The sequence below is a fragment of the Drosophila subobscura genome, chromosome A (assembly GCF_008121235.1).
Source record: "Drosophila subobscura isolate 14011-0131.10 chromosome A, UCBerk_Dsub_1.0, whole genome shotgun sequence".
NCBI lineage: Eukaryota > Metazoa > Arthropoda > Insecta > Diptera > Drosophilidae > Drosophila > Drosophila subobscura.
In genome coordinates, this window is record NC_048530.1 from 7,166,509 (window position 1) to 7,177,788 (window position 11,280).

An 11,280-nucleotide genomic window follows, 5' to 3' on the forward strand; every position below is an offset into this window, starting at 1 on the left:
CAAGTGCAGTGCAGCAGCAGGCAACAACAGTGCGGGTTACAGTTAAAGCTTTAAGATGCGATTCACCTCAACGCATCGTTGAAAGCTTTCTGCAAACGTTGAAAGCTCCGCCACAACACGATCGCATCAACGGCGATCGCGGAGCTTTCAGCCAAAGCTCTACAGGTTCAACGCCGACGCCAACAAATGAAAGTAAGCGGACCACTTGTCGCACTTCCCATTTCCCATTTTCCATAACCACTTTGCCCGCCTGCACTCACACGTAATGGGTCCAATGGAAATGAGGAAAACAAGGCCTTGGACGGGACAGCCAGTTGTGTAGCTCAGACACAGAGTAGACGCTGCCAAAAGCCTCAAACATCTGATTTAAACATCAAACAGTTAGTAGTCAGTATTCAGTTTTCGGCACACATTACACAGTTAACAGAATTTCTGGTTGTTGGCTTCAAATAAATACAGAGACAGAAGTTAACGGAAAGATGGCACGACTCTCCGCTTTGAGTGTGGCCGTGATGCTGCATTCGGTGATTGGCCTCTCCTACTACTACTTCTTCAAGCTGGGACGCTGCTCCTCGCAGCCGACGCCCCTCCTGGGCAGCTGGCTTTTCACGGGCTGCGTGGTGGCGGTGCTGCAAGCGGTGCGCCTGCTTCCCATCGGAGTGCCGAGCTTCACGGCCCTGCTGCTGGAGACGAGCATGTGCTGCTTCGTGCTCGACCTGATGCTGACGAAGCTGTGGTGCCGCATCGAGAATCTCGTCCACTGCGCCATCGTCGGCGTGCTGCAGATATGCCCCGTCGAGGATGAGACCTTCCTGGCCTTCGAGTATTGGACGCAGGCCACACTCACCACCATCATTGGGATCTGTCTGCTGTGGGTGACCCTGTGGGCCCTGGCCCTGCCCCAGCGGGTGCGCGAAGGTTTCCAGTGCTGGCGACACAGCTGCCATCGTCAGCTCTCCCGTGTGCTCTTCTCGCGGCAGGAGAGCGCCTTAGGCTATGCCGCCTGATTGAAGCTTACTCCCACTCAAAATTATCAGTTCAAATCGAGAAAATTGCTCAAATTATGGGTTGAGTAGGAGCATTTTCCATGGCCCTGAGAGCCACGAAAGTGTCTACAAACCCAACCAAAGATTGCACCAAAATAAATAGCAAAATAATCACAAGTTTCGGGCTACATTTTATCCTGTCGGTTGGTTCCACTGTGTGGTGGCGGTGTGTCGCAGCGAACAAGTAAATCAAACTGGAAAAGCGCCGACCAATTTCGTTTTCATTTTCATTTGCGATGGCAATGAAAAACCCGTTTAACCGTTCCACGGCCAAGCGGCAATGCGGAAGAGGCTTGCCGTCTAATTGTGGGCTTCGGAAGACGGAACCAGAGGCGCCTGCGGAGCCAGGAGCCAGGCACAGCCAAATGTTGCCCATTGCTGCCTGTTTGGGATGTGTGATCGAAGGCTAAACTTGAACTTGAAGCATGGCCAAAATGCAACACGCAACAACATGCCGCAACATATGCCGCCGCCGCTTCCAAAGAATTGCCAACACGCAAAGGCAACTGGAAGCTGTCGCTGCCACTGCCACTGCCACTGCCACTGAAGCTGTTGCAGTGGCAGAGCCATGCCGCCATGCCTTGGCTCATTTGGCAATTGTGGAAAACTGAGGAAAATTGCCAAGTGGCCGGCTGACAGTCGGAGTATAAAAGCAGCTGCCATCGACCAGAGCCAAGTTAATCGAAGCGCGTCGCTGGAAAAGTGCAAGTGCCTTCCACGCTTTCCCAACCGTGCAGTGCAGCTCGCGTATCCCAAATATCAATTGAAAATCCCTTGAGGTGTGTGTTTTTTTTTTGTGTGCCTTCCTTGGACTCCATTTTGACTCTTTGTTTCTCTTGCTCGCTCCTGCAGATGCTGTGCCAGCGACACATCCATTGCCGCCTGCTGCTGGCAGGACAGCTGCTAATGCTGCTGCCCATCATGCAAACCACGCCCGTGTCCAGTCCCGAGGTAGCCAACAAGGCAGCCCAATCGCCCAACAGTCTGCTGGTGCAACAGCAGCAGCAACAGCAGCAACAGCAACAGCAGCAACAGCAACAGCAGCAACAACAGCAGCAGGAGGCGCACCTGAACTCACTCAGCGCCTATGCCAGTGGATATGACAGCCTGGCGCAGCTACAGATGCAGAGCCAACTCCAGAGTCAGCTACAAAGCCAGATTCAGGCACAGAACCAGGGCCAGGGCCAGGGACAGTCGCAGGCCGAGGCAGATAACTCCTCCTTCAAGCCCTCCTACAAAATGCCCGAAATGGAGACGAACTTCACGCCCATGCAGACGGCTGGCACGCCCAGCGTGGGGGGCCTGCCCTCCACGCCCATGCTGATGCAGTACCTGCCCGCCCAGACCCTGCAGGATGGCACCGGCACCGTGCAGTACCTCCAGCTAATACCCACACGTCCGATTATCGTGCCCATCAGTCCCTATCTGCAGGCGGCTGCCGCAGCTGCGGGCAACATGCCCACACCGCCAGCGCCCAGCGTGGTGGCAGCACCACAGCCCGACTTCTCCGGCCGCACAGCCACCGTGCTGAGCGCCCTGCCGCCCAACTACGGCCCGCTGCAGGGCTATGCCACGAGCATCAATCCTGCGGCCGCCTACCGCAGCACTTACCGCATCAACCGCGAGGCCAAGGACAAACATTATCCGGCCACCTTCTCGCTGAACCTCAACGAGTATCTGCCAGCCTCCTCGGTGGGTCACGATGCCAGCACCCATTTGTACCTCAGGCCACGATCGTAGGGGATGCAGCTCGCATTTTCTCTCCTTAAACCTCTCTTTTTTTTGTTTTTTGTTGCATGAAACCCCAAATAAAGCGGATGGAAAAATGGAACCAAACCCAAAGAGTGGTAATGGGTTCCGTTTAGGCTTTCGGGGAGGGAATTCCACACCTTTCACTTGGTAGCCCTCTAAAAAGTAGATCGTGGAGTGGCAGAACTGAGTGTCTGGCATGGGACTGAGTTTCCGCCTTTCGTTTTCACACACAGACGACCCAAGAGGGGGGGCTGGGGGGCAGCATGTAACCGGGTTAACGGTTACCGAATCTAGACAAATAGCCAAAAGGCACACAAAGGTTGCGGGGGTGACGGGTGCCCTCAACAAGGTCGTCTTTGAATGTTGAACAGAATGCAGTGGCATTGTTTTTGGTGCTCGCTTGTTTGTTTTTTTGCTTTTTTTGTTTCTTGCTGTCTGTGTGGAAAGTGAGCAACAATTTCACGCCCCACCGGAACAGAGTCGCGTCGAGTGGCGTCGAGTAATAGTAAGAGTCGTGTGTGTCTTCCCCAGAGCGCGTATTACACAGGGGCAGCATGGACAACCTTGAAGTTGCATCACAGACCAAGTCCAAGTCGGAGTCTGTGGCGTGTCTCACTTTCATCTGTCTGCACTCCTAATTTTCACAACTTGACAAATTCATTTGGCATTAACTGGCCCCAAAATCGGAATGGAGCTTCACTTCAGCGCTCCACAGACACAGGGCATGTGGCAGCCAGTGGGTGTGGTACCAGGGGGGGCTAAAACATCTTTCACTTGCGCCGCACTTATGTAGAGCAAATGGCCAATGGCTCTATCACTCACAGCCGCTTGCTTTGCGTGGCCTCGAAGTGGAAATACTCTTGCAGACGGTGTGGAACCTGAATTGGAGCTGATGGATTTGGGTAAATTATGAGGCGTCACTCTCTAGATGGACTCCCTGTCTGTTAGTGTATTTGCTGGCCATTCGAGTGGCATTACATGCCACATTCAGTGCCACAATTCACTTTCAATCATCGAAATGTTCCACATGTCGTCGCTGCATTGATGTTGTGGCCAAATGTTGCCTCAATTCGGCTTTGATGATGATGAAGACGCCCCGTGGCGTTCGTCTCTGGATGGGATCCCTTGTAATGAGATTTTGGATGGGGCCCTGGTGGTCTGTGTAGGGTTCAGGGCTTCGATGAGTTGATTGGGCGCACTTGCCTCGCGACTACTCCACGCCGTATTTTTGTGGAGCGGAAGTGAGCGGTTATCGATGCTCTCTGGCCCCAAAAAACCAAATGCTTCTCACACTCACCCCACTCCCACCCCACCCCGCCGCACACTCACTCTCAACTCACTTGTGGTTCGAATGGTTCGATTAATGGCCAATGTTTGGCTTCTTCTAGAGCTCTGCTCTGCTCTGCTCTGCTCTGATCTCAGTGAGGCAGTTAAGTAAGGTGGAGTTGGAGCTGAAGCTGAAGCTGCGGCTGTGGCCCGGGGCGCGCTTCACTTGTCCGACGTTGTTATAACACTTTAAAGCGCGTAAATTAGCTCTGTGGACTGGGTCTTTGTTGTCGGCTTTTGGGGCGGTGCTCGCTTGCTTGTTGCATGCTGCCCGTTTGCTGCCCGTTTGCTGCCCGTTTGCTGTTTGCCGTACCCCGGGTACCGCAGTTTCAAATGAATTCAATTTGAATTTCCAGCTATTTACTTTCCATTTCAATTAATTGCCCGAGCTTTAAACGGATCCAAGTCAAGCCACACCAAAACCCCATCCAACATAATGCGAACTCACTTCAGTCCTTTCTTCGCTCATCTGCATCCAATGAGTGCCGCAAAGAGAACTCCGAGCTCTGATCAGAGCTCTGACCAGAGGCCGGCACCGGGCGGTATAAAATGAATGCCACCGCTCGGCTCTGTCGCAGTCGCTTCAGTGGTCGTCACATGGTCGTTGCTGTCTCTTCGCCTCGTGGTCTCTATATTTCGGCATTAGTTTTGTGTTCATTTTTGTGGCAGTTGCTGCCGTTGCTGTTGTTTTGTGTGTGCTCAAAATATTTTGTTAATTTTTGTTTGGTGAATGTTGTCTGTGCTGGTTGTGGCTTAACCCAAGGAATCAGCCTCATCATCAACTGCAGCCGAAGCGGAATCAGCAACAGGGGAGACCATAAAGGAGATACCAGAATTATGGTGCGTATGGGGGAAGTGTTTGCTGAAGATAAATATGGATATGGATATGGCAGAAAGCAGCAAAGAAGCGACCAATTTATGGACAGAACTTATGAGAGTTGAGTTGAGGCATTCCATAGATAAATCTATGACATTCCCGTATTATGCACACAAAAGTTAGAGGAGATAAGTGAAGATATCAATAGATGAGAGTTCCGGCAAAACGAAAGTGCTTGCGTCACTTTTAAGTCTGATTTATCATAATGATACCATCACAGATACTTATAGCTACAGATATAAAGACAGAGAAGGAGAAAGAGAGCTGGACTCTAATGAGCCAATCTGCGACAATTTCATGCTTCATGGATTGATTGATCATATGTCAACGGAGGGAGCTTGATAGCTGGCATCTGTTCATGGGTATTAGATTATGGGCAAAACAATGAAGGGGAAAGTTTGACGCTGAGGTATCTGAGGGAGGTGGCCAAAGTTGGCATGGAAGAAACAAAACCCGCTCCTTCAATGGGTTCTATTATGATATTTCCAGCACTCTGTCACATGTCAGTGATTGACATTGCCCTAGAACCTGAGCGGCAGCGTCATCTCTGAGCGGCCACCAAGTTTGTGTCTTGAGTCTTTTGTTGACTTCTTTTGTTTTTGCTTTTTTGTGTGTGTGGAACAAAAGGCGCAAATTACGCATGTTAACGATGCGCCTCCATTAGCCATGCTCTGGGCCATCAATCAGCGCGCTGCACTTGCCGACCTGCTCCGATATGACCTGCTGCGATCATTAGTCGGGGCCGACAAAAATAATTACAGGCAGGCGGGCAGGCGGGCAGGCAGGCCAAAAGCCCCTCCTGGAAACTGGGGCACGCATGAGGCAGCAGCTTAGTCGTAGTTTGGCCAGCGGCAGTTTCGCAGGTTTCGATTTCGTTTCGCAATGTTGCAACATCTCGTGGAATGCTTCTGCTTCTGCTTCTTCATCTTCATTGGAAGCTGTGTGCAGCTTCGACTTAGACTTTGACTTCGACTTCTTGCGTGACAAATGGTCATAAGTGGCTCCGCTCTGCAAGTCCGCTTGATGCTGGTGCTGGGGATTTTAGAAAGGCCGCCGATCGGGCCAACTGGCTTATCACTGGCGGCGCAGAGTGGCCTTGTCCTGATCGTGTTGCACACAAACAGGTGGACGGGCCACACAGTTGCACCCACAACCTACAAGCCACAAGCAAAACGAAGAAACAAAGAGAAAAGGTTTGGCCTGAGCAAATTTCACGGCAAATTTGTTTCAGTTTACAATCGGTTGATCTTTCCACTTGACTGCACAAAGAGGGGGAAGTCCCTCTCTGCCAAATGCTCTCCGATTTCGAGCCAAATTAAAAATGGTCAAAACTCAATTAAACGCATCAATGGCTGCTGCTGGCTGGTTGCCAGTGGGCGTGGCACTGGCACTGGCGAAAGGCAACAGCAGCAGCTGTGGCAGTGCCAGTGCCAGTGGCAGAAAAACCTTTCACCAAAAAGCATTGCTTGCCACCTGACTGTCGTCTGTGGCCCTTCTAATCAGCCCGTTGCCTCCTGTCGCTAATCCAACTCTGTCTCCGCTTCCACAGGCTGCATTGCATCACCTGCTCCTAGTGATCGTCACTCTGTCGGCCGTGCAGGCTGTACTCTCGCCCCCGCCCGGCTACGATGACGACAACTCACCGCTGCAGCTGCGCCTGGAGGATCTGGAGCGGGAACGTGAGCGAGAGCGTGAACTGGAACTGGAACAGGATCTGGAGCAACATTTCGATGTGAATCGGCCGCCGCTGCTGCCCAATCACTACGAGTGGCGTCCGGGCGTGGCGGCCAGCCTGCCGCCCAGCTATGTGCAGGATGCCGCCCAGCGGGAGCGCCAACTGGAGGAGCTGCGGCAGCTGCAGCGGCAGCACCAGCAGCTGAGTGCGGGCTATGCATTCCCCGCCCACCTGCCGCCGAGCGTCTTCTATGTGTGAGTACAGAGGCAGAAAGAAAGCTTTCAGCGACAGCTTTAATGTGCGAGGTGCGAGGCTCGAAGCTTTTGCAGCTTTTAGCTGAGACACTGCACAGACAGCAGCTTCAGCTGCAGGTTCACCTACCGCAAAAGCTGCAGAGGAAGAGCTTCAAGCTGTTGCCAGAGGGAGAGCTTTTAAGCTCACGCTTGAAACGAAAAACTAAAGCCACAAACAGTTCCAAGTGAGCAGAAAACAGACAACGAACGAGCACCGTTAATGTCACTGCTGATTGGAGGCTGATTGAAGCTCGCTTCGGCTGCTGAGGCAGGGCTGATTGATGCCCAAATTGGCACAGACTTTCATTTGTGCCTGGAGAACTGACTATCCAGCGCCTAATCTCAGACTAATCCCGAGCTAATCTCAGCCTAATTCGCGGCACTTTGCAGCGCTGTCTTTGGGGTCTGGGTGTTGAAATGGCAGTTTCACTTTGGCCGCCGTTGGCTTCCGACAAATGGATGGATGATTGCGGGAATTAGGGCCACCGATCAGAGGCGGCTCCTCTGGGTATTTTATTGTAGCACCTCGTTAATGTTACCAATTCTGCTTCCTCCCACACAGCGGACCCGGACCCACAGCAGCCACGCCCACACACACGACCACACCGACGGCAACGGCAACGGCAGCAGCAGCAGCAACAACTGCAACCTCTGCCAGACTCCTGAGACCCATTGTGCCCTATGATCTCGATCTGCAGCTAAATGGCATTCAGTATCTGGGGAGCAATGCCCTGCCACAGCCACTGCCGCGACCTCAGCACCAGCTCCAGCTGCAGCTGCAGCGGCCACCCTTTGTCTACGGCTATACGCAGCCGCCGCCCAGGCTGTACGCCGCCCGACCACCGCCACCGCCAGGACTAGGATTTCAGCAGTCGAAGCAGTTCGCCTATGCACCGCCCCCGCAACGCGGCTACGCCGCTGGCCATCGCATACCCCTGCCCTATCCGCCGAGCTTCATCAGCATCACAACGCGACGGCCCTCGGGCGGCTATGGGGCCAGCCATCAGAAGCCGTTCCGCCCCTCGCAGCCGGACCCCACGCCGGATCTGTTCGCCGGACGTGCGTCCAAGTCGCTGCTGGACTCGTACATACCCAGCTGGGAGGTGTTGCGGCTGCTACAGCAAACCCAGCCACAGTCGCAGTCACAGCCACATCCGTACAGCAGTCATGGTCCAGTGCAGCGGCACACTCTGGCCTACCCCGTCGCCCGACCGTTGAGACTGGTCAAGCGGGGCTCCGAGGGGGAGACCGTGAAGAAGTCGCTTCAAGCGAATGTTTAGCTTACATTTTTCTGTGTCTGTGTGAGTGTGTGTGTGTGTTCGTGTGTTTGCGTGTGTGTGCTTATTTTTTTTCTGTTTACGATTATTTATTAAAGCCAATAACGAGCAATAAATGATGAATGATTAGAGCTGTAGATGGTGCAGATCGAGCCGCAGTCACAGTCTTCCTGCATTCTCAGTTGCCCCAAAAGACGCGGTGGCACGATCACATAACAGGCGCTAGACCTAGGCAGACCGGGTGCAGCATCTCCATCCGCCAAAAATATTCAGCGCCCAGCCACATCTTCACTTTCCAGCTTCAGCGTCAGTTTCGATTTGTGTTCGATCGGTTTTCAGGCCATTTAAAGCTGGAGCCAGAGACAGAGACAGAGGCACAGCCAAAGCCAATCCAATCGAATCAAATGTGCAATATGTGACTTTGTCAATGAGCCAGTGGGGCTGCCAGGCAGCTCCTCTTCAGTTTGCTTCTGGAGCTGCTGCCGCTGCTCACGTAATCGCGCCCATAAAGCCAACAGCCAACAGCCGACAGCAATAACAAACAATTACGGGCAGAGCGAGACGGAGAGGAAGAGCGGCAGCAACAAGTCGCGCAAAGATTATGATTTGTGTGGCAGTGTGCCCCATGTGGCAGGCTGAAAGTCCGCTGATAGACGGACGTATGGACGGACAGGTGGAAATTTATGCAAGTAGGAAGCGAAGATGCTCCAAAGATGCTGCTGCTGCTGCTGCTGCCAAGATGCGATTTTCAACTACTCGTACTCGTGTGTGCGTTTTTTTTTTGTTATTTTTGGCCATCTCATGGTTGTTAATGAAGCTGCCACTGGATGGGGCACAGGCACATCAAAATTGTTGCATTGTCTGCTTGTTTGTCACCCATTAAATATGCAGACAACAATTGAGGCTGAGTGGGGCCCTGCCCTCTGGCTTCAAGGGAGACATGTGGCTGGGCAGACACTTCCTGACTGGAAGTCTCACATGGGATAACGATACCCCGTTGCGGCGTTGCGCTGTTTGGGGGGTCGGGGCAAACAGCTTGACCTCACTTTGGGGGTCAAATCATGCTCCAGTTTGTGGCTGAATCAAAATTAAAATATACATAAATAATTCCCATTGAAGAAGGGAATCTTTTGTGGCCCTTCTGCCCACGGCCAACCTTCTTAACGTTGGATTTATGTGCGCTTCTGCCGCCCAATGGCTGACTCCGTAGGCTGCCCGCTCAAGGCACATCTTCACAACAAATACAAATAATAGTCGCTGACTAAGTGACATTGTTGCAGCTTAAGAGCAGACAATGAGCTCTTCGCTAGTTGAAATCGAGCTAAGGTTGAGGCTGAAGCTGGTGGTGCCATTGTGCAATGTTTGCTGAGCCACGGATCGGTATCTGTTCGGTCGGCTTCGATTCGCCATAGTCATTGACAGCGGCACAAAAGATCATCGAACAACATTTCAATTGCTGCCAAACAATTTGTAAGAGCAACCAAAACCAGCCAGATATCGATATCCTTGAGAGCTGACCGCCTTTTCATATGCCAATCAAGTACAAATATGTGGAAATATGATGAATGATTGCAATCAAAAGATTACAGGATTGCACTGCTAATTTCTGGAGTGGCTTCCTCAATCAAATATCAGACTACTATCTGGTACGTACCTCTTCCCATCGAAGAGTTTAAAAACAATTTCGACAATGCAACCCGAAAATGATTGCGAATGGAGCGAATGAGTATTCAGCTCTGAATATCTGTTTGCTGTTTTATCGTTATCTTTGCTGCTGCTGCTGCTGCTGCTGCTAACTCTGTGCTCTGTTTTGTGTCTTTTTGACACAAAGCGGATTACAAAATCCCACCTAAAAAGACCAACTCTTGTTATGCCATTTCTCTTTTCGCGCTAGCCCCAGTCCCAGTCCCAACCCAAGCCCCAGCCCCAGCCCAGACCCGAGCGTAGACAAGTTAATGCGCCAATTAAATTGCCACTACTCGTGGACCCCTTGGCACTACTCTCGTATCTTTCTCCTTCGTATCTCTTTTGGCCTGGCTGGCCTGGCCCGGCCCTCGCTATCTGCAATTGTTTCTATGCAAATTTGTGTGTTTCGATCGGTTGGTGGCTCTTTTTTGTGCAGGGCATAGAAATCATTATGATATCAAAGCATACAAAAGGCAGACACGATGCCCCACAATAAACGCCATCAAAAATTATTCACTCGAAAATGAAAGGCCTCCGGAATGGCCCCAGCTCCGGACCGGACTGACATCAAATGGAGAGTAGAGTGGACCAGCACCACCTCTGGCAGCAGCCAAAAGTTGCGCCAATTTTTTTATGACTTTGAACTTGAACTGGAAATTGGACAGTGGCCAGCCGACAGTGGACAGATGGGTAGGCAGAGCCAATGGAAGTGTCAAATCTCTTGTCCCCAAAGAAAGGCCAAAAAAAGCTGCAAAAGCGAAAGGGATTGTGTGTGTTTGTGTGTGTCTGTCTGTCTGTCTGGATGGTTGGTTGGTTGCTTGGGTGGAGTAGAGCTTTGTGAAAGGTGCGATCTCCCATGGCGAGGCAAGGTCAGTTGTCGGGCTCTCACGCAGTTGAATGATGCGTAAAAAAATAGCTTGAAACTGTGAATAATACAGCGGAATACAGCGGAAATATGAATATTGATGTAGGATCAAGTACTTGTAATGCCACTACAGTAATACAGTAGCCACAATAACTAATACACTGCAGCCACCAGAGCGCAGTCAGCTAGTGTTGCGTGTGATGTTGATGCGCTGTGCAAATGTCGCCTAAGCGAACAAATATCATTCACTGCGAATAAAGCGAGGAAGAGACTGAAATAGTAAATAATGTACCATGGATATGGCCTGAAAATGAAGTGGAGAATCTGTTACAATCTTTTAGAAATTTCCAAATTGGTTGGACCGATTTCTTTGCGAGAATCTTTACTTCGATCAATTAGAATGAGTTAAAAAATTCTTTACATGTGAAGAAGAAAGATTCCAGTAAATTTATTTTTGTATTCTATTACATGCCAGCCAAGAAA

The 11,280-nt window shown here is 51.4% G+C and overlaps 3 protein-coding genes across 3 annotated transcripts; all 3 read left to right on the plus strand.

The window, feature by feature from the left end:
- Positions 1-446: 446 nt before the first annotated feature.
- Positions 447-1,022, plus strand: LOC117892748. Its single transcript, XM_034799175.1, has one exon. It carries the CDS (start codon positions 480-482, stop codon positions 1,005-1,007), a length of 528 nt encoding a protein of 175 aa, XP_034655066.1. The 5' UTR covers positions 447-479; the 3' UTR covers positions 1,008-1,022.
- Positions 1,023-1,697: 675 nt separating this feature from the next.
- LOC117900354 (putative uncharacterized protein DDB_G0271606) lies at positions 1,698-2,786 on the plus strand. Its single transcript, XM_034810705.1, has 2 exons — positions 1,698-1,825; positions 1,899-2,786. Exon 2 carries the CDS (start codon positions 1,899-1,901, stop codon positions 2,784-2,786), a length of 888 nt encoding a protein of 295 aa, XP_034666596.1. The 5' UTR covers positions 1,698-1,825.
- Positions 2,787-3,486: 700 nt separating this feature from the next.
- On the plus strand, positions 3,487-8,303 carry LOC117894561 (zyxin). The gene is made up of 3 exons (XM_034801689.1): positions 3,487-3,534; positions 6,551-6,930; positions 7,532-8,303. Exons 1-3 carry the CDS (start codon positions 3,487-3,489, stop codon positions 8,247-8,249), a joined length of 1,146 nt encoding a protein of 381 aa, XP_034657580.1. The 3' UTR covers positions 8,250-8,303.
- Positions 8,304-11,280: the final 2,977 nt, after the last annotated feature.

Bases quoted from the DNA above. Each gene is read 5' to 3' on its own strand.
- LOC117892748 (XM_034799175.1), top strand. From the start codon at position 480: ATGGCACGACTCTCCGCTTTGAGTGTGGCCGTGATGCTGCATTCGGTG.
- LOC117900354 (XM_034810705.1), top strand. From the start codon at position 1,899: ATGCTGTGCCAGCGACACATCCATTGCCGCCTGCTGCTGGCAGGACAG.
- LOC117894561 (XM_034801689.1), top strand. From the start codon at position 3,487: ATGGAGCTTCACTTCAGCGCTCCACAGACACAGGGCATGTGGCAGCCA. The intron at 3,535-6,550 runs GTGGGTGTGGTA...CCGCTTCCACAG, and splicing joins CACAGGGCATGTGGCAGCCA to GCTGCATTGCATCACCTGCT. The intron at 6,931-7,531 runs GTGAGTACAGAG...CCTCCCACACAG, and splicing joins CCGCCGAGCGTCTTCTATGT to CGGACCCGGACCCACAGCAG.